This window comes from Sceloporus occidentalis, unplaced genomic scaffold (genome assembly GCF_023333645.1).
Source record: "Sceloporus occidentalis isolate IW3139 unplaced genomic scaffold, rSceOcc1.0.p SCAF_114, whole genome shotgun sequence".
Lineage (NCBI taxonomy): Eukaryota > Metazoa > Chordata > Lepidosauria > Squamata > Phrynosomatidae > Sceloporus > Sceloporus occidentalis.
Genome location: NW_028317094.1, coordinates 209,439 through 232,278, shown reverse-complemented (window position 1 = coordinate 232,278; position 22,840 = coordinate 209,439). Strand labels below are relative to the sequence as shown.

Here is a 22,840-nt window from a genome sequence, read left to right as displayed (position 1 = left end):
TATGCTGTTATAACCGGAAGTAAACATATATACAATTATAATTATATATACATGCTGATGTTGACCAGAACCTGGGGGGTGTATACATGCGCATTCATATGTACTTCCATATTTCTCTATGCATTTCCTTATGTTTAAATTGTATGCAAGTAGAAGAGTATATATAAATATATAAATCATATATATATGATCCAACATATATGTGTACATGTGTTTGCATCTCTCTCTCTCTCTCTCTCTCTCTATATATATATATATATATATATATATAAATACATGTACGTACACAGGTATCTATGGGTATGTATAGCTGTATCTATGGGTATTGTATGCAAGATCTATAGACTTTAAACATTCCATGTCTGTGTGTGTAGGCTCTTAAAAGTATAAGTCTGAATGCACTTAGATAGAGATGCCTCCACATACATACATATATATACAGATGTATATATACAGATGTATATGCGCAAACACACATGCCACATCCATCTGTTGTTGTCCATTGTTCTTGTCCATTGTTCCAGGTGATGCTGGAGAAGAGGCCCTGCCTCCAACAGAACCAGAGGCTGCAGGTGATGAGCGAGCCCCCATATTTTAAACCAAACCTTACGGCTGGCAGTGGATCATAACTCCAAGGCCTGTCTCTTATAGTGGAACCGTAATGGGTTAACAAAGGAAGTGTGTTCCCACTGCTTGGTTAGTTCTCTTTCCGCTTTCAGGGATCAGTGCAGAAGCTCCAGAAGGTGAAATGAGAGATCAGACAACTCTCACCAATCTAGGTGTTCTTCTTTACATCCAGAGTGGTGAGTAAATACAGATCTGGACTATAAAACTTTTAATCAGACACATAAGAGACCAGATCTGGGTTCAAACACTTTGTATGTAACATTTATTCTAACATTAGGGACATTCATTCTACTATATTACATATCAAGAGGCCTCAAATCATGCGCACATTCATACAATGCTCATGCACACAAATCTCCCCAGAGGTCGATCAGTTTCCTGAAGGAGCAATGGGTGCCAGTTCCAGCTGATTTTGGCACACTAGCACCATGGTTTTGAAGATTCCTTTATGCTTTTTATATGTGCATCATTTTTCCTGATGAGTGACGTCTTGTTCCCATTCCATTCTTGTTCTGGTGCTCTGTACATCAAGTTGTGTTATACACAGTCCATTCTTCTTTTAGTACATTCGGTTTCATGTCCTTGCATTACGGTGTCTTTATCTTTTGCACATTCCTTTTCGACTCAGCAGTTTGAGCTTTTCTTGCTTCTCTGTGCCAGATCCTTCATCTCATCCTTCATCTTCTAATTCTGTCACATTCACACATAACACACCTACCCACCATGCTACATCTTCCTGTATGGCAGGGGCTTGGACTAGATGGTGCTTGTGGTGCCTTACAGAGCCAGAATCCTATAAATCCATGCTTTGTCATCCTGTGTGTCGGGGGTTGGACTGCATGGGTCCTGTGGTCCTTTCTTATTCTAGAATTCTATAAAAATAAATAAAAACAACAACAACACAACAACAACATACAAAAATCAATAACTTTATGAACAGACAACCCTTAAAAACAAAATCACAAGGGCTTTCTCTTATCACCAATGCATTGAAAATATTTTTCTTGTAATACTTCTTAACAAAAACAGTGTTAGTTCACTGCTGGCATTTATGTGCTTTCTCTCCTGCATGGACTCTCTGATGTATCATTATGTATGACTTCGAAGAGAAACATTTCCCACAATGCTGGCATTTGTATGGCTTCTCTCCTGTGTGGACTCTCTGATGTGTCACTAGGTTTGACTTTAAAGGAAAACCTTTCCCACAATGCTGGCATTTGTATGGCTTCTCTCCTGTGTGGACTCTCTCATGTGTCACTAGGTTTGACTTTAAAGGAAAACCTTTCCCACAATGCTGGCATTTGTATGGCTTCTCTCCTGTGTGGACTCTCTGATGTGTCACTAGGCTTGACTTCTGAGAAAAACATTTCCCACAATGCTGGCATTTGTATGGCTTCTCTCCTGTGTGGACTCTCTGATGTGTCACTAGGTTTGACTTTAAATGAAAACCTTTCCCACAATGCTGGCATTTGTATGGCTTCTCTCCTGTGTGGACTCTCTGATGTATCACTAGGTTTGACTTCTGAGAGAAACCTTTCCCACAATGCTGGCATTTGAATGGCTTCACTCCTGTGTGGATTCTCAGATGTATGAGGAGGTTTGAATTCTGAGAAAAACATTTCCCACAATGCTGGCATTTGTGTGGCTTCTCTCCTGTGTGGACTCTCTGATGTATCACTAGGTGTGATTTCGAAGAAAAACATTTCCCACAATTCTGGCATTTGTATGGCTTCTCTCCTGTGTGGACTCTCTGATGTGCCAATAGGTGTGACTTCCGAGAAAAACATTTCCCACAACCCTGGCATTTGTATGGCTTCACTCCTGTGTGGACTGTCTGATGTCTCACAAGGTCTGACTTTGAAGAAAAACATTTCCCACAGTGCTGGCATTTATGTGGCCTCTCACATGTATGGACTCTCTCAAGACTGACATGTTCTTCTGAAAAAAAAAAAAGAACAATGACAGACAAGACTGACTCTCTGAATCAAGAGAGGAATGTGTTACCCCAAGATTTAGCCACCTGTTAACCCTTCTCTATTTGATATAAAATTAATAAAGTTGGAGTGGGTGCCCTGAATTTAGCATTTTTGCAGGTATGGATCCCTACTCATAGGAGGTAGCAAAGAAGAGATTGTAGGAGAACCTGCCTTGAGAAAATGAGTGGATTTAGCTGCATGATCCATTTATGTCTGTAGAGGTTGAAGGGATTATGGCTAAGGAATGGGATTGGAAGGAAATAGTCAGAAAAAGGCTCTGAGAATCAGTGTGCTAATCCCTTTTGTCTGAGGTACTTGCACTAATAATAATAATGATGCTGATGATTTATTTATAGCCTGCCCAATCACAAGGAATCCAGGTGGGTTACAACAATAAAAATAAAGAGAATAAAATAAAATACAAAAATAAATACAATACAGTAAAATAAAACAGAGCGACCTGAGTTACAGTAAAATTCACAGTTAGGCCTGATGGAAATTGGGCCTGTCTTTTTCACTCCCTCCCAGGTCTGATGATGACAGTTGGGGCGGAGGGAGGGCTCTTCTTTTTGAGGCCAGAATATAATTTTAATTTAATTTAATTCTTCTCATTAATTTAAGAGAAGTAGTGATGGACAGAGTGAAGGAAGTCACAGTAAATGGGGAGAGCTTAAACCAAGCCCTCATTGCATTAAATTTGGTTTCAGACCATTCTTTCCTCACCCAGGAAACATTCTAAAGCAATTTAAACCTTTTTGTACCCTCAGTTTCTGCCACTAAGCAACAATTACAGCATAAATATCTGCTCCTAGTGGCTGTTCTTCAGCCTCAGTCCAGTTGCAGGCAGACACTCTGCTCCCTATTGCATGGGGTAAGAAAGCCAGGGTACCTTTCCCAAACAGAATTTTAATTCGGGCTATGTCCGGGTCCAATCTTATGTAAATCACTGCTGAATCTATTGGCCAAATCCATCCCAGATGTAGCCTGGGTCCAAGCCATGCTCAGCCATCCCCCTCTTTTTTAAGTGGAAGCTTCCAACACTAAAAAAATGGCCGCTGGAGTGCTATGGGGATTTGGGCTGAATCCAGGATGGATTTGGCTGGTGGATTCAGCGGAGATTTACATATGATAGGACCCGGATGCAGCCCGAATCAGAATTCAATTCAGAAAAGTTAAGCTGTGTTTTTTTATCCCATGCGATAGGGTCCTCTGTCAGTTTACATGGCTAAGCACCTCAATACACTCTCCAACCCCACTTGCCATGGGAGCTACTGACTTCTCTCCCCATTCCGGATTCTCAGCAACTGGGATTGAGATCCATCCAGGCAACATATTACCATTAGCAAAGTCTTACATTTATTCACCACTCCCACCTTTGTTACCTAATTCTCTCTGTGCATGTGTGTTCATTTTGCCTTTCAAATGCCTTTGGAGTTCTGTGTGATTGCAGACCTGCTATAGCTTTGCTGGATCCTGAGGTCACTGTTGCCTCAATCAAACTATATCTCCCCTTTGAGCTAAGTATCTAATTCCCCTAAAAGCATAGCACTTGCAGGTGTCTTCCCCAAACTCCAGCATTTCAGGTAAAAGACCCTAAGCAAGCTCAGATAGGAAAAAGAAACATTAGAGAAAAAGGAATTTTTGTGTTGCCTTTCCTTTCTTCATAGACATTGTTCATAATTGCTAAATGGAAGCCCTTTATATGTCTGAAAACCAGGGCCTGAACCGGTTCTCACCAGTTCAGTTCTTAAAACCTGTCAGGTTGGTGGCTGCCTCCCAATCCCCAAGGCCCCTCTCTTGACCCTTCCCAGAGGTCCTTTCCTGTCCACATACCTCACCTTACTTCCCCTCACCTTCCCACTAGGGCCCTCCGTTCTGGTAGTCAAGCCTGCTGTCCCAGCCCAGGATTTCCTCTGCCCCATCTAGGATTCGCCCCTTCTCACTCGCTGCCCCTCACTCCTGGAACCTTCTTCCCCCGCGAGCAAGAGCCATCACTTCATTAACCAGCTTCAAAACGGAGCTGAAGACCATCCTGTTCAGAGAAGCGTTCCCAGGCATTGCATAATTGTCACTTGCTAATTGATGTTCTTTTCTTGTCTGTTTTATTGAATCATTTCCGGTATTGCTATGTATTTTATATGTATTATCTTAGTAGACAGGCCCCTTAGCCACCACCACTCCCTTCTCCTTCTGTGTCATGTCTTTTTAGATTGCAAGACAGAGGGCAGGGAACCGTCCAATTAAAAAGATTGTATGTACAGCGCTGTGTAAATTTACAGCGCTTTATAAATAAAGGTTAATAATAATAATAATAACAACAACAACAACAACACAGAGCTAGGCAATCCTGGCTTTGCTCCTGCTTTCCTTTCCTGGCTCCCAGAGACCTGATCCCCTTCCCTTTCTCCCTCCACTCTCCAACCTTCCCTCTTGCCTATCCGCACTGCTTCAGCTTTCACCTTCAGCATCTCTTTCCTGCCTTTCTGTTTTTCCCATTCCCTCCATCTCTCTATCACAGACACACATCCACAGCATGTGATGCACAAAAGGGACATTCTGAGTCCCATTTGTTGAGAAAGGCAGGATAATCAATATACAAATAAGTCACTGGGAAAGCAAGAGCAAGGGGGCTGGGACCTGGACTCCAATTTTGGTGAGGGTCAAGTGCCAGCCTTAAGGCATCTATAAGACAGGGATGGCCTAATGTTGGGGATGGGGGGGTCACACTGGCCCACAGGGGATCTCAGGAGCAACCTAACATTGTATTGTCTGGGGGTGAAATGAAATACTATTTTCTCCTCAGTATCCCACAGCATCCCTTTGGGGAACCAGAGGCCATTTTGCCACTATTGGGCTCTCTCTGAGCCATTGTAGGACCAAGGGAGGCCTTTTCCCCAAGAAGACTCTCCTGAGCCTGAAAAGCCTGGAAGAAGGGCCAAAAAAGCCAGGAAACATAGGACCTTTCCAGAAGGGCACCCTAGTACGTACTGTGTACATACTAGGGTTGCCCGGGGGCATCTTTTTCAGACGCCCCCAACCCTAGTACGCACACAGTAGGTACAAAATGGTGGCGCCCATTCTACATGCAGATGGTGATGCCCATTAGGATGTCACGACTGCGCCGCATTCAAACGGAGCGGCATGGACGTGACGTCCTAGTGTCATGAAAGGGCGCTTGTGGCGCCCTTTCCACGGTGCAGGAAGGAACTCCATTTTGGAGCTCCTTCGTTCATTTGTGTCGCTGGTGCAGCCTTTAGAGAGCTGCGCCAGCGATACAAAAGAGAAAGGTGCAGAGTGGCCCCTTTCTCCTTTCCACGCCGCTGTTGGGGTGTCTTTGGGGCTTGAAGCCCCAAGGACACTTTTTCCAGGCCACGCCCTTGGAAAAGCGGTGGATTGGGGCCTCAGGGCTGCCGCTGTGGCAGCTGAGGCCCTGATCCGTTGATGAAAGGGGCAGGTACAGGCCACCCCAAAGGGGCAGTCTGTAAACCGCCCTACTGAGGGATGTGCTGAGGAGCATTTGGGGGTGAAAAGCATTTATCACCATAGTTCCTTCCCACAGAATCCTAGAATTGGCAGTTTAGAATGGGATATTTAGAATCCTTAGAAAGTGGAGAGCAATAGTGCCTCACCAAACTACAAATTCCAAGATTACACAGGATATTGTTATGACAATTAAACTACGTGTGAAAGTAGCTTAGGACTCATAGTAGACCACAAGTTGAACATGAGGCAGCTAAAAAGGTCAATATGATCCTAGGCTTTATCAATAAAAGTATAGTGTCTAGATCAAGAGAAGTAATAGTGCCACTCTATTCTGCTTTGGTCAGGCCTCACTTGAAATAACCCTGTGTCTAGTTCTTGGCACCACAATTCAAAAAGGATGTTGAGAATCTGGAGAGTATCCAAAGGAGGGCAACCAAAAAGGTGAAGGAACTGAAAACCATCAAGCCCTATGAGAAGTGGCTTAGGAGCTGGCTATGTTTATCCAGGAGAAGAGAAGGTTAAGAGTGGATATAATAGCCCTGTTCAAATATTTGAAGAGATGTCACATTGATGGATCAAGTTTGCTTTCTCCTATTCCAGAGAAAAGGAGAGGAACAGTGGATGCAAGCCACAGGAAAAGAGATGCCACCTAAAGATTAGGAGGAACTTGCTGACAGTAAGGGCTGTTCGAGAGTGCAATATACTTCCTCTGAACGTGGTGGAGTATCATTATTGTTATTATTGGCCTGGTAGAAATGGGCACTTTGTGGCATGCCGGCGGTGATTTTAGGGTTTGGGAGCATGCAGTAACTGCACACTCCCAAAGCCTAATACTTATGGGCAGCACAATCTTGACGCAGCGCCATCCATACGGCGCATGCATCCATGACGTGTCTTGTGTGACGCGTCCAAACAGCACGGCGCATAAGACATATCACCGTGATGCTCCAAGGTGCAAATGGCGCCTTGGTGGCATCACAGGAAGGAGTTCCATTTCTGAGCTCCTTTTGGCTGCAGATCGTTCTTGCAGCCATGAGGTTGCTGCGGCAATGATCCGGAGGAGAAAGGGACAGCCTGTGGCCACCCCTTTCTTCTAATCTGTACTGAGCCATTGTTATTGTTATTAAGATTTATTTCTAAAGCGTTCCTTCTTTGGAGATCTTTAAACAAAGGCTGGATGACTATCTGTTGTGGGTGCTTTGAATGTGTATTCCTGCATGGCCAGGGGTTTAACTGGATGGCCCTTGTTGCCTATTTCAACTCTATGATTCCATAATTCTAAAGTAGAAACATAACACCATAACAATGTAGTATGAAAGGACCTTCAGTCTTCACAGGAAGGGCAGTGGAGTCAAGTTCCTTACCCACAGAGGCCACATTCTCATAATTCGCCATCATAACATCGCTGTACAGAAGTCTCTGCTTCTTTGTCAAGAGTTTCCATTCATCCTCGGTGAAATATATCGCCACATCCGCAAAAGTCACCTGCAATAGATAATAGCCCTGATCCAGAGAGTGACTAATAAAAGGGAAGGAAAGCACATGGTGCATCCCAAATATTATTTCATTACTTCAGAATTTATCCCAGGAAACAAACTTTAAATAATGTTAGCAAGCAAAAAGCTACTGCCTTTGAAATCCAGTTTGTCTCGAATCCTTTGTGAGGCTACAAGCCCCTCTGTTTGGAAGAGAAAACTGAATTTCTCAGGCAGGCTCCATGCTTTTACACAGGAAAACTTGTAGGTGTTGATAAGGTAAAACATGCCAATGCTGTCCCAATTTAAAAGATATTTTAAAACCTTTGTTGGAGGTAGCAACCTCCAATAGTACAGGTCCCATCCATTGGCCTTCTCTTTATCATTCTCCCGTGAAGCCTAAAATGTGGTATATTCACATCCATATAACATATCCGATATCCTAGATTTGTGGATTTGGGATGCTACTGCTATATGGCCAACATGGCTCCCGCTGGATATGTCAATTGTGTGTGTGTTTGTGTAGGATAAAATCTGGGAAGCAAAGCTCTGAGTTTCTGACATTCTCTGGGTATCAATAGGAAGGTCTTTTCACATCATCCTGTTTCCCATCCATTTCCTCCTGGGTTCACCCCACTCCATTTTCTTCCAGAGCCCCCCAGCTCTCTGTCCCCTCCAAGGGACTGACCGGGTCTGTGGCCTTCAAGTATGGCCTCCTTTGGAGGAAATGGTGAGCTAACAGGGAGGGCTGAAGGACAAACTCTGCCAGAGCTGGAGAACCATGGTGGCTGCATTACTGGCTCTGGTTGAAGGTGGGGCAGCCCTTGAGGAGGGTGAGGAATGCCTGGAAAAGACACCCCAGCCCCACCATCACCAGAGGTTAGAAGTCAGTTGCTCTGCCTTCCCTGAGGCCATCTCAGTAGCAAGAGCCCCACAGAGTGAGAGTCCAAAAGGACAGGGGGCTACCTGGGTCTTGGACATTTCCTATCCCTTCTTGTTCCTCTCAGGAATGGTCTTGTGCAGTTGCTTGCATGGCCAGAGGAATGGAGCCCATAGCAATGTGTTGTGGCTGGGAAGACCCGTTTCCGTCCCACTGACCACTGGGGCTGAGCTCTGAGGGGGTGAGAGGAGAGGGTCAGGGGGCTGTTGCCAGAGGAAGGGACACAGACCAGGTTCAATGCTGCAATATCTTTCACACAGTTGGTCTCAAGGGTGCTGCAAAATCCCTCTGCACACAATCACTACATCTTATAAGTATAACCCATCCAATCATATTTGATTCACTATTATTCAGTCTGAACCATGAAATGATTTTCATTACCATGATAAGGGCCTGAATCATACTATTAGTCTCAGCCCAAGAAGACCTATTGATCCCATAGGATTTACAACCATGTGTGGAATAAGCTGAGTTTCACAAGTATTGTGATTTCACATAAGCAAAACTGCCTCTGTTCCTCACCAGAGTAGACCCATTGAATCAGCTGAATTTACCTATCTGTTGAAGAATCGTTTAGTAGTTGATTGAATGGGTCTATTCTAGCTCGATATACACAATATATAATATATAAACCAAAGATAAGATGTAAACAAAATAATTTAGGCTATGGCTGGGATATTGAGGATAGATTAAGATATTGACTATAACAAAACATATACTATATTTAGCCACCAAAGAATTATAGTGCATTTATCCATTTGTTGCCAAATTTCAGTGGCAAATGTCATATTTAAAAAACAGTTCTGGAGAACGCTGTGGGCTTGAGGGCCACAGCTTAGATCCAGAGATGTTCCCCCATATCCCCCAACATTTCACAGATGGGAAAAGAAAGACACACGTGGACAAACAACACCAGAAGGTGGTCAAGATGGCCAAAGATGTTTATGAGGAAGGTCACAAAAGCGGGGAAGGGCACAGCAGTTTGCTTTTGCCTCAGACTCCTAGCAAGGACTCCCTGCTCCCTTCTTTCCTCTTCTCTCCCCACTTTTGAGTTGATGGGGTTCAAAATCCTTGGCACTCATTTTGTAGGAACTGAAGTGAGCTGAGGACAAAGGGGAAAGTGGGAGGAGGAGAACAAAACCAGGACATTTTTGAAAGCCCCTGAAAAAGTGGGGTGACAGAGGATTTACCAGGACTGTCTCTGCCAAATTGGGAGAGTATGTTCTCCACTTGCTTTCATGAACTGGCCCAGCAGTGAAACACATGACACTAATAACCAGGATGGGGACTCACCAAAGAGTTGTTGTACCTCCGCAGCCTCCTTCTCTTGGAGCCCAACCCCCTCTGCTTGGCCTCTGTGTCGGCCATCAGGTGGGCAGGGGTCCTGGTTGCCCTACTCTTGGGTCACTTCCAGCAACAGAGGCCCAAAGCCGTGTACAAGGAGTCCGAGATGAGGTTCCTGAGAAAAGGAAGTAGGGTTAGGATTGGCTTGGAAAGAAACTCTGCAGCACTCAAAGACACAGAGAACAGAATCCTGCTGGTGACATACGCAGGTGAGCAGAGCTGTGTAATAAGAAAACCCTCTCAGGAAACATACACAAAAGACCCACAAAGAGACACACTTCCTTCCTTTTGGCCCAAGGAGCCTGGCCTCCTTCTGACTCTGGAGCCTCAGGAGAGAAAGAGAAGCCTCTGTTCAACTGAGGACTCAGAGAAGGTTCTGGAACATTATTCCCCACAGTCACAAGAAGCACAAAATGGCCACCAGAACACAAAATGGTCACTAAGACACAAAATGGCCACCTCCACCTCAGCGCTTGGCAGTTGGAGGCCTCAGCACAGCAGTGAAGCCTACCACTTCCAAGCCTTGTGCCTCTCTAACACCTCCTCACTCACTCACTCTTCTGCGCAGAGAGCTAAATAGAGAGGCAGAAGCTCCTCCCCTTCTTCAGTCTGGCCAATGGGGGAAGAGGAGCTGGAAGGCCCCGCCCCCTGCCCCACCCTCACAGGCTCCTCCTGCAGTTAATATGGAACAAGGCAGGAGGGACTCTGGAGCCCCAGCCACACGGACGCTGGCCAAAGGCACACGTTCCCAGAGCCTAAGACCCATGAAATGCAGGGCAGGACCCCTCCTCTTTCTGGCCATGTGGATGCTGGGAGATCCAGTCAAGCAAATACACTGTAAATCCCATTGGCAAGAGAAAAGGCTGCTACTGCCTTTCAGAACCAGTTTGCCCCAAATCCTTTATGGGTCCAGAAACCCCTTTGTTAGGAAGCAACCCCAAATATCTCAGGAAAGCCCTATATCTCCCAAGGCCCCTTCCCTCCAGGACCTCCTTCCCTCAGTCTCTCTCTCCCCTGAAGGCCTCAAATGTCAACTGCCAAGCACTCAGGCAGAGACAGCCTTTTTGTGTTCTGTCAGCCATTTTGTTTTCCGGTGGCCATTTTGTGTTTTGGAGGCCATTTTGTGTTCCAATGGCCATTTTGTGTGCTGTTTGTGAGTGTGGAGAATGTTCCAAAACCTTCTCTGAAGCCTCAGTTGAACAGAGGTACACTGTTGCCAATTTTGTGACTTTCACACGGAAATTGGGATTTTTGAGTGCTTTCCGTGTGATTTCTGTGCCTGGCTCTATTCTGTGGAGATTCAGGGACTTTTGCACATTTCAGCTCCAGCCCTGAAAAAAAACAACCCAATTTCCGGGACAAACCCCCGAAATTGGCACCAGTGGCCCTGACTCTGAGAGCGAGGCTACAGAGCAACCAGTCCTGTTGGGAGTCACACTGAGAGTTTTCAGGCAATCAGAGAGAGGACAGTGGTCGTCCGCCCCCCCCCCCCCGCCCTCAGGAAAAGCTCAGCCAGGGCAGACGTGCGGGAGACAAGGCTCTTATACACACACACACACACACACACATATATATACAGTATATACACACAACACACACACACATATATACACATACATGTCACAACAAACTACAATTCCCAGGATCCCCTGGTTTGACAAGGGAATTGCCTCCACACTTAGAGATCACAGCCCCAGAGAAAGAGTCTACAGTACATCAGTGTTGCCAGTTTAAGTCCACTTCTTCTGCTGCATTTGGATTTAATAATGATAATAATAATGGTGATGATGATACAGAGATATATCTTGTAGCACCTTTGAGACACACGAAAGAAAAGTTGCCAGCATGAGCTTTCCTAGACTTAAGCGTACTTCCTCAGATGCATGGGAATTGTAGTTTATTGTGGCACCAGAGCTCTTTCTCAGAAAACTACAATTCCCAGGGTTCCCTAGCACTGAGCCAGGGCAGTTAAAGCAGTCTCAAACTGGATTATTTCTGCAGTATGGATTGGATCTTGAGCATTTATAATAACAAAGGTCCAAAACACACTGCAGAAATAATCCAGTTTGAGACCGCTTTAACTGCCCTGGCTCCGTGCTAAGGAATTCTGGGAAATGTAGTTTATTGTGGCACCAGACCTCTTTCTGATAGAGAAGGCTCAATGTCTCACAAAACTACAATTCCCAGGGCTCCCTAGCACTGAGCCAGGGCAGATAAAGGGGTGTCAAACTGGATTATTTATGCAGTGTGGTTGCAGCCGAACACGTTTCTATTTGGCACAAAGCTTCCTGGACCCCCTTCATGTCAAAATAGATATCTTAAAGGTATTAGAAGGACTGAATGATTCTTTGTTTGGTCCAATGGTAATTTTGAGAGTTGAAATAAGTTACAATTATTTTTATTCAATTAGGGTTATGTTTATGTGCAAAAGATCCGCCATATTAATAAATATATAAATACATCCATTTATTATTACGATTATTATTATTAACATTACGGGAACGTTACAGGGATTTTGACTGAATATTCCGTGTAATATTTGGAGGGGGGGGGGATTCCGTGGATTTTGGTAAAACATGCCAGGAAATATTTTTGAGGATTGTTAGCAACACTGGTCCTGCCGTGCAGTAAGGCCCCTCCAATCCCTCTGAACCGAGGACTACAACTCCCATATCTTCTTATCTTCTTTCTTTCTTTCTTTCTTTCTTTCTTTCTTTGTTACTTTCCTTCTTCCTTCCTTCTTTTCTCCCTAGCTGCCTTGTGTTAGTGGTGTTACTGCTTTTGTTGTCACTGTGTGCCTCCAAGTTGTTTCTGATGTATGGCGACCCTAAGGGAAGCCCTTCTCAGGCTTTTCTTGGCAAGATTTGTCCAGAAGTGGTTTTGCAACTGCCTCCCTCTGAGGCTGAGAGAGTGTGACTTGCCTAAGGTTACTCAGTGGGTTTCCGTGGCCAAGAGGGCATTCGAACCCTGGTCTCCAGGGTCATAGTCCAGCTCTCCAGCCACTGAACCATGCTGTCTCTTTCTTGAGGCTTTGTAGTTTTTTGTGGTGTGGCTACAAGTCATTGCTGACTTCTGGGGAACCTCTCCTGGAGTTTCCTTGGCAAGAGTTGTTCAGAGGAGGTTTGGCATTGCCTTCCCTGAGGCTGAGAGAGTGTGGCTTCTTGCCCAAGGGCACCCAGCTGGTTTCATGGAGGAGTGAGGCACTGGACCCTGGCCTCCAGAGTTGCAACCCAACACTCAAACCATTGCACCACACTGCCTCCCATTCCCATGTACAACCTGAGAAATAAGTACAGACTTTTTTCTGTTCTTCATGTATGTCTTCAAGTCGTGTCCAACTTATGGCAACCCTAAGGCAACCTTATCATGGGGTTTTCTTGGTAGGTATCTTCAGAGAGGGGTTGCCATTGCCATCCTCTGAGGCTGAGAGTGTGTGACTTGCCAAGGGTCAACTAAGTCCGAAACACACTGCAGCAATAATCCAATCTGAGACCGCTTTAACTGCCCTGGCTCAGTGCTAAGGAATTCTGGGAAATGTCATTTTGTGAGACATCAAGCCTTCTCTGTCAGAGTGCTCTGGTGCCACAGTAAACTCCCTTACCCAGGATTCCCTAGCACTGGGCCAGGGCAGTGAAAGCGCTCTCAAACTGGACTATTGCTGCCGTGTGTTTTGGACCTTTCTTGGCTGCAAACTGTCCATAGCCTGCACTGCATCTCCTAATTCTGTTGGCAGCCCCTCCCTCCCAACACTTTCTCATTTCCCCCCAAAACCAGAGCAAAGCTGGCAGATGGAAAGAGGTTTTAAAGCAGCATTTAAATCCGCCATATTTGTTTTTAAAATCTTAAATGTCGCAAATGCTATTATCAGTTGTGTAGCTACTATTACAGAAAGACGTAGAGTACAAACTCCTCAAGTACCTTTATTTTCTGGAGTGAGATGGGCTTTTCCAACTGACTCACTGTGATGATCTCCGGTGGTCCAAGCAGCCAAACTGCGGCCCTGTAACAACAACAACAACAACAACAACAACAATAATATAGCCCTCTCTTCAGCCAAAAGGCTTTTAGAGTGGATTACAAATTGTTAATTAGATATTTAGACATTATGGCTCTTAGCCCAGCAGACCCTTAACTTCCTTAAATCCCGCTGCCTCCATCCAGTGAATTATAAAAGGGTTTCCCTTAACCTACACTGGGACCGGTTAAGGAACCTTATTTCTCCTTCTTTACTGATCTTCCCAAGCATCAACCGAGCCAAAACACGTGTAAAAGGAGCGTTGAGTAGTAGATACTCCAAGGAGGTACAGTGGTACCTCGGGATACGAATTACCCAGGTTACGAAATTTTCAGGATACGAAAAAAATTAATTTAAAAAAACTGTTTCGGGTTAAGAAAGTTTTTTCGGGTTACGAAAAAACTTTTGGTGCTTTTCGGCGCGATTTCGCACCAAAAAGCGGCTTTTCCCCATTAGCGCCTATGGGGATTCGGCTTGCGAAAGCCTTTCGGGTTACGAAATTGACAGCGGAACGAATCAATTTCGTAACCCGAGGCACCACTGTATTTATTATAGATAACGAAATATAACTAAAATATAAGTCCTACAAGATATTAAGAACCTTGCAGTTACAATATTTGTAAATATATAATATTCAGTTCATACAAGCTATTAAAGAAATAAATAAACCTAAGCGTCCAATTCTGAGACTAACTTCCAAGATCCTCTCTTTAACTCTCTCTCTCTCGATCTCCAACCGACACAATTCCTCCAACTGTCTCTTGGTCTCTCAGTCCTTATATCTCCTTCTCATGGAAGCTTCCAGAAGAACCTTCATCTTGCTCTCTGATTGGTCAAGAGAGCCTTCCGTAGCAGTGATGTCATTCTGCATTTGCATAAACCTCCCTTTTCTGCCTGAAGAAGACCTCCATTGACTGGAGCCCAGTCATTACACTTTCCTAAGGCAAGGCTTGCACCTATTTCCCAATGTTGTTCTTGGTGTCTGCCTCCCAGTTGTTTCCAGGTCTTATGGTGACCTTATGGGAGTCTCTGAAGGGGTTTTCTTGGCAGGTTTCTTCAGAGTGGGTTTCCCATGGCCATCCTCTGAGGCTGAGAGAGTGTGACTTGGCCAAGGGTTCAGTCCTTTTGGAAGCCTTTTTGCTTTATCTTCTAGAAGGCAGCTGAAGTGTTGCTTCTTGCTCTGAAGAATGAGAGGAACCTTGTGGCATCCAAAAGGCTAACATTCTCTGGAGTTATGTCTGATGATATGTATATATAGGATTGAAATACTTGTTCATTTATCAAAAGGTTCATAGTGCACCCCATATCATAGAATCTCATAGCTATGTCCCTTAATAGTTAACCAAATTAAACAGTATATAAAACAAAAACATGAAACAAGCTAGACAAGGCAACTGTTACATGGATTTATAATTGGTTGACTGGCCAAACCCAATGGATATTCAACAGTGGCTCCTTTTCATCCTGGAGAGAAGTGACCAGTGGGGTGTCCTGTGGGGCTCTGTCCTGGGCCCAGGGCTATTCAACATCTTTATCAATGACTTGGAGGACAGAAATAGGGGCATACATATCAAATTTGCAGATGGCACAAAATTAGGAGGCGTAACTAAAACCCCAGAGGACAGGATCAAAATTCAAAATGACCTGAACAGACTAGAAAACTGAGCCAAAGCTAACAAAATGAAATTTGACACAGAGAAATGTAAGTTACTGCATTAAGGGCATAAAAATGAAATGCACAGATACAGAATGGGGGGCACCTGGATGAATGAAACTACGTGTGAAAGGGATCTAGGAGTCTAAGTAGACCACAAGTTGAACATGAGTCAACAGTGTGATGCAGCAGCTAACAAGGCAAATGCAGTTTTAGCCTACATCAATAGAAGTATAGTGTCTAGATGAAGTGAGGTAATAGTCCCACTCTATTCTACTCTGGTCAGGCCCCACCTGGAATATTGTGTCCAGTTCTGGGCACCACAATTCAAAAAAGGATGTTGAGAAACTGGAGTGTGTCCAAAGGAGGGCGACTAAAATAGTGAAGGGTCTGGAAACCATATCCTAGGAGGAACGACTTAGAGAACTGTGGATGTTTAGCCTGGAGAAGTGAAGGTTAAGAGGTGATATGACAGCCCTGTATAAATATTTGAAGGGATGCCATATTGTGCAGGGAGCAAGCTTGTTTTCTGCTTCTCCTGAGAACAAGAACCGGAGGAAAGGATGCAAGCTCCAGGAAAAGCGATTCCACCTCAACATTAGGAGGGACATTGGAACAGACTCCTTCCTCAGAGTGTATTGGAGTCTCCTTCCTTGGAGGTTTTTAAATAGAGGCTGGATGGCCATCTCTCACTATGCTTTGATTGAGAGTTCCTCCATGGCTGGGGGGACTGGATGGCCCCAGTGGTCTCTTCCAACTCTATGATTCTCTAATTCTCTGATTCTGAGATTACAATGGGACAGTCTCAATGCTTAAGGTAAGGAGCAGCAACCTGAAGTAAAAAATAGCACCATCTGAATACTTCAAGCAAGGTGCATCAGCCTGAAATCAAAATGGGCAGACTCAGTGCATGAGGGTAGGAGCATCAGCCTTAGGTCACAATGGGCCATTCTCAGTGCTTCAGAGAAGGTGCTTCAGGCTGAAGTCACAATGGGCCAGTCTCAATCCTTCAGGTAAAGAGCACCAGCCTCAACTCATAATAGTCCTATCTAAAACTTTAAGGCAAGGAGCTTGAGGCTGAGATCACAATGGGCCAGTCTCAATCTTCAGGAAAGGAGCATCATCCTGAAGTCGCAATAGTCACATCTTAATCCTTCAGGTTTGGAGCATCAGGCTGAAGTCACAATGGGACAGTCGCAATCCTTCAGGTAAAGAGCACCAGCCTCAACTCATAATAGTCCTATCTAAATCTTTAAGGCAAGGAGCTTGAGGCTGAGATCACAATGGGCCAATCTCAATCTCTCAGGCAATGAGCATCAGCCTGAGGTAATGGGCTGGTCTCATTCCTTCAGGTATGGAGCACCAGTCTGAAGTGACCATAGTCCCATTGGCCAGATTCAAGAAGAGGCGGAGCTTCAGCTTCTCTATTTAGCTTTGCGCGCAGAAGAGTGAAAGAGGAGTAGAGTTTTAGAGGGAGAAGGAGACAGACAGACATTAAGGGAGGAAGGAAGGAAGGAGAGAGAGGGGAGTGAAGTGAAGTGAAGCGACAGCAGAGAGACAAGGCCTGGAACCACTAGGCTTCACTGCTGCACTGAGGTCCGGCTGGGCCTGGCTTGGGTCAACTGCTGCTGGTGCTTTCCTTTGGCCACTGCCATTAAGGAGGGGAGGAAGGAGGCCCAGCAGTCCTTCTAGGCATGGCCCACTCTCTCTGAAGGTGGGAGAGTGGGACTCCCAAAGGGAATTTCAATGCTTTTAATGGTGGCTCTCATGTTGTAGCAAAGATGATGATGATGATGATGATATCAGGCCTGGGGGAGGATACAACTGCCTCCAGACCTTAATCATCATTAATGCCACCATCCCTGGGCCTTCTTGTTCTGCACCACTGTAATGGCCATGGCTCAGTGCTATGGAACTCTGGGAATGTACTTTTGGTTTGGCATTTCAGGTGTTGTTAAGCTTTGGAAATCCTGTTTGAGGATCCTTCTGACTTTGGGGCCCCTTCATCCTCCCTTTTGGGTTCCCTGAAGGCCTCAAACTGCCAAATGCCAAGTGCTTAGGAAGAGGCAGCCATTTTGTGTTCTGGCGGCCATTTTGTGTTCCAGAGGCCATTTTGTGTTCTGATGGCCATTTTGTGTTCCAGAGGCCATTTTGTGTTCCGGAGTCCATTTTGTGTTCCGGAGGCCATTTTGTGTTCTGGCGGCCATTTTGTGTTCCGGAGGCCATTTTGTGTTCTTATGGCCATTTTGTGCTGCTTGTGACTGAGGGGAATAATGTTCCAGAACCTTCTCTGAGTCTCAGTTGAACAGAGGCCTCTCTTTCTCTCCTGAGGCTCCAGAGTCAGAAGGAGGCCAGGCTCCTTGGGCCAAAAGGAAGGAAGTGTGTCTCTTTGTGTGTCTTTTGTGTCTCTTTTCTGAGAGGGTTTTCTTATTACACAGCTCTGCTTCTTCTGGGGAACATGGGTTTTAAAAGGGATCAGAAATGGGGAGGATAGTTTTAATACAAGCCTTATTCTTCTTCTTTACAAACATTGGGCTTTGGCTTCTAAGAGGAGGCTTGTCCCCCGAAAAAGGCCAAAAGTGGCTCCTTTGAGAGGTTTTAAAAGTCTCCCCAGTTTCCTTATTAATAGATTTTCATGCAAGAAGGAAGGAGACAGAGAGGCTCCAGAGAGAGAAGGAGGCTCCTATCTAATTCCTCTTGAGAGTTTGTCCATTTTGTTTGTTTGTTTGTTGTTTTTTCTGTTTTTTAAATATTGCTTTGGATTTAATACTTTTTTAAGGAGAGGAGGGTACCATTATTATTATTATTATTATTATTATTATTAACCTTTATTTATGAAGCGCTGTAAATTTACACAGTCTGGTTTTTAAAGGCTGCAATAGATTCCTCCCAGAGGACCTGAGGGTGCAGTGGGGCAGATTATATGGAAGCAGGCGATCCCTCAAATAGGTTGGACCCAAGCCATGTAGGTTTTTAAAGGTTATAATCAACACCTTCTACTGTGCCCAGAAACTAATAGGCCCGGAAACTAATAATAAATCAACTTCCAAAATTGTATCGCTTTCCCACAATTCCACCACGTTTGATAGATTGAGCCCTGCTCCTTTTCACATTTTCAACACAAATTACTGCAATTCTTATACATCTTGCTTATTCTCTCTGGTGTTAAATACCATCAAAATGTTTTATAATAACTCTCTGTTTGATGTTTTGGCTGCAAGTATAGTTCAATCTTTTTTTCCAAGTGTATTCCCATTGGTCTAATTCAATTACAAAACCAAAGTTTTGAGACCATCTGATCACATTTTCTTTAATAATGTTCTCTTATGTACAGATTTTAAGAATACAATTATAAAGTCTTGCTAACAAGGCATCTTTATTTGACATAATTTCTTGTTCTAGATCAGAGTCTGATTTGCAAATACCGGATTGTTTTTTATCCATTAGGAAGAGCTTTCTTAATTGTCTGTAAAAGAACCATGAAAGATAATACCCTGATAATTACGATCTTCTTGTGTCTTTATTCTAGAACCAGTTCTATTTGCATCGATTCTTTATAGGAGATCCAATTTGCGTCCTTTTTTGAATCTCTGGTCTCTTTTCTCAGGAACTGCATCTCGGCCCCTTGGACACAGCTTTGGGGCACCTTTTGCTGGAAGTGACCCAAGGGCCAGACCACCAGGACCCCTGCCCACCTGATGGCCAACAGAGAGGCCAAGCGGAGGGAGTTGGGCTCCAAGAGAAAGAGGATGCAGACGTACAAGAACTCTTTGGTGAGTCGAGGTTCTTGACTATTAGTTTCATCTGTGTCACTGCTGGGATAGTTCATGAAAGCAAGCGGGGAACATACTCTCCCAATTTAGCAGAGACAGTCCTGGTTAATCCTCTGTCGCCCCACTTTTTCAGGCGCTTCCAAACATGTCCCGGTTGGTCTCCCCTCCACCCACTTTCCCCCTTCTCAGCTCACTTCAGCTCCTGAATGCCATTCAGTTTGCCCCCCCATCAACTCAAAAGTGGGGAGAGGAGGGGAAAGAAAGAGGCAGAATATTGCCCTTCCCAGGAGACTGAAGCAAAAGCAAACTGTTGTGCACTTCCTAGCTTGTGTGATCTTCTTCATAAACAACTTTGGCCATCTTGACCACCTTTTGGTGTTGCTTGTCCACATGTGTCTTCCTTTTCCCATCTGTGAAATGTTGGGGGACATGGTAGAACATGTCTGGGTCTAAATATGGGGTGGTCCCAGTGGCCCTCAAGCCCACAGTGCTCCCCACAACAGTTTGTTAAAATTAACTTTGGCCTCTGAAATGTGGCAAGAAATATCTAAATGCACTATAATTCTTTGGTGGCTAAATGTACTGTATGTGGTGGGATAGTGAGTATCATAATCCATCCTCTATATCCCAGACATGGCCTAAATTATATTGTTTATTATATTGTATATTATATTGAAAGGATTCCAAACAAACTGGATCTCGAAGGCAGTAGCTTTTTTTCTTGCAGACAGAATTTAAAGTTTATTTCTTGGACTGAATTGTGAAGTGATGAAATAATATTTGGGATGAACCATGTGTTTTCCTTCCCTTTTATTAGTCACTCTCTGAATCAGGGCTATTTTCTATTGCAGGTGACTTTTGCGGATGTGGCGATATATTTCACCGAGGATGAATGGAAACTCTTGACAAAGAAGCAGAGACTTCTGTACAGCGATGTTATGATGGCGAATTATGAGAATGTGGCCTCTGTGGGTAAGGAACTTGACTCCACTGCCCTTCCTGTGAAGACTGAGGGTCCTTTCATACTACATTGTTATGGTGTTATGTTTCTACTTTAGAATTATGGAATCATAGAGTTGGAATAGGCAACAAGGGCCATCCAGTTAAACCCCTGGCCATGCAGGAATACACATTCAAAGCACCCCCAACAGATAGTCATCCAGCCTTTGTTTAAAGATCTCCAAAGAAGGAACGCTTTAGAAATAAATCTTAATAATAATAACAATGGCTCAGTACAGATTAGAAGAAAGGGGTGGCCACAGGCTATCCCTTTCTCCTCCGGATCATTGCCGCAGCAACCTCATGGCTGCAAGAACGATCTGCAGCCAAAAGGAGCTCAGAAATGGAACTCCTTCCTGTGATGCCACCAAGGCGCCATTTGCACCTTGGAGCGTCACGGTGATATGTCTTATGCGCCGTGCTGTTTGGACGCGTCACACAAGACACGTCATGGATGCATGCGCCGTATGGATGGCGCTGCGTCAAGATTGTGCTGCCCATAAGTATTAGGCTTTGGGAGTGTGCAGTTACTGCATGGTCCATCTTCAACTTGTGGTCTACTGGGAGTCCTAGATCCCTTTCAAGTATAGTTTAATTGAGATAGCAACATCCTATAGAATATTTGAATTTGTGCTTTAGTGAGGCACTATTGCTCTCCAGTTTATAAGGATACCAAATACCCCATTGTAAACTGCCAATTGTCAGAACCAGCTTCTGTGGTTCATCCACAATGGTATTGCGGTTTAGGGGGGAATTGTTAGTAGTTTGAATGTTAGTAGTTTTAAGTTGTTGGTAAGTATAATGGGGCCTAGAACAGCTTGGAGGAAGGGAGTCTGTTGTGGAGGCTATTAACTGACTGGTTTGTGAGATTTGGGTGGCAGGCATGCCCCAGGGGGAGAGACGTATGAGAACGGTGGAAGAAGAAGGCAAGAGGTACCTTGGCAGCTGGGTTGGTTAGGGGATGAAGGGGGAGGAAAGGGAGGAGTGTGAAGATAGAGAACGACAGAGGGAAAAGATTTCGACTCTTCAGAGACTGCTTAGACGTGTTAATGGATGCTTCTGCCGGAGTTTCTCAATAAACCCTTTGGTTCAAGCAAAGGACTTTTTAATTCTGAAATTTAGGATTTTGTGGGAAGGAAGCATGGAGATTAATGCTTTCCTCACCCAAATGGTACTTAGCATATTGCTCAGCAAGGTTCCTACCCTTTTTGGTCCCTCTTCCATCCTTTTGAGGCTCTGGAGATGGTTCTTGGGGAAAATTTGCCATGCAATGGATCAGAGAGGGCTCAACAGTGGTAAAACGGCCTCCACTTCCCCAAAGGGATGCAATGGGATACTGAGGGGCAAAACATTATTCCATATTTTTAGGCAATACAATGTGGGGGTGCCCCTGAGAGCCAATATGACCCCCCCATGTGACAGTAGTCCATCCCTGTCTTAGAGATGTCTTTAGGCTGTTTTAAGGCTGCTCTCTGGTGCTTGATCCTCACCAAAATTCGAGTCCAGTTCCCAGCCCCCTTGCTCTGCCTTTCCCAATGAATCACTTGTGTATTGATTATCCATCCATTCTGAACAAATGGGCCTCAAAGTGTCCCTTTTATGCATCACACTCTCTGGGTGTGTGTCTGTGATAGAGAGAAGGAGGGAATGTGAAAAACAGAAAGGCAGGGAAGAGATGGTGAAGGTGAAATGCTGAAGCAGTGCAGATGGGCAAGAGGGAAGGTTGGAGAGCGGAGGGAGAAAGGGAAGGGGATCAGGCCTCTGGGAGCCAGGAGGGGGAGGCAGGAGCAAAGCCAGGGTTGCCTAGCTCTGTGTGGACAGGAAGGGACCTCTGGGAAGGGCCAGGAGAGGGGCCTTGGGGATTGGGAGGCAGCCACCAACCTGACAGATTTTAAGAACTGAACTGGTGAGAACCGGCTCAGACCCTTGTTTTCAGATATATTTAGGGGTTCCATTTAACAATTATGAGCAATGCATATGAAGAGAGAAAATGGCAACACATAAATTCCTTTTGCTCTAATGTTTCTTTTCCAACCTGAGCTTGCTTAGCTCCATGGTTGATTCCAGAGGCTCTTTGTCACTCAAAATTCTGGAGTCTGGGGAGGACACTCACAAGTGCTATGACAGTGATGGTGAACCTATGCCACACGTGCCAGAAGTGGCACTTTGCCCAGCCCCCTTCCTCCCCACTTATCCTTCCTGCCCTCCAAGTATCCCAAACGGGGCACTTGGAGGGCAGGGAAAGGTCTGTGGGGAGGGAGGCAGGGGGGCTGCCCAACCCCCTTCCTCTCCACTTAACCTTCCTGCCCTCCAAGTATCCCAAATGGGGCACTTGGAGGGCAGGGAAAGTTCTGTGGGGAGGGAGGCACGGGGGCTGCCCTGCTCCCTTCCTCTCCACTTACTCTTCCTGCCCTCCAAGTGTCCCAAACAGGGCACTTGGAGGGCAGGGAAAGGTCTGTGGGGCTGCCCTGCTCCCTTCCTCTCCACTTACTCTTCCTGCCCTCCAAGTGTCCCAAATCGCCATCATTGTGCTATGATTTTAGGGGAAATTCAT

At 45.0% G+C, this 22,840-nt stretch overlaps 1 protein-coding gene and 1 pseudogene across 1 annotated transcript in view; both read right to left on the bottom strand.

Annotated features, from left to right (window-relative positions):
* The window catches only part of LOC149282427 (uncharacterized), a 179,170-nt pseudogene extending 178,543 nt beyond the window's left edge, over nt 1-627 (bottom strand).
* A 382-nt stretch (nt 628-1,009) lies between these two features.
* The window catches only part of LOC149282424 (uncharacterized), a 66,055-nt gene continuing 44,224 nt past the window's right edge, over nt 1,010-22,840 (bottom strand). Inside the window, exons 3-4 of the mRNA XM_089498201.1 lie at nt 9,301-9,314; nt 1,010-2,482 (exon numbers count right to left, since the gene is read on the bottom strand). Of these exons, the coding sequence (XP_089354327.1) occupies nt 1,664-2,482; nt 9,301-9,314 (833 nt within the window). The 3' untranslated portion in view covers nt 1,010-1,663. The remainder of the gene's footprint in view (nt 2,483-9,300; nt 9,315-22,840) is intronic.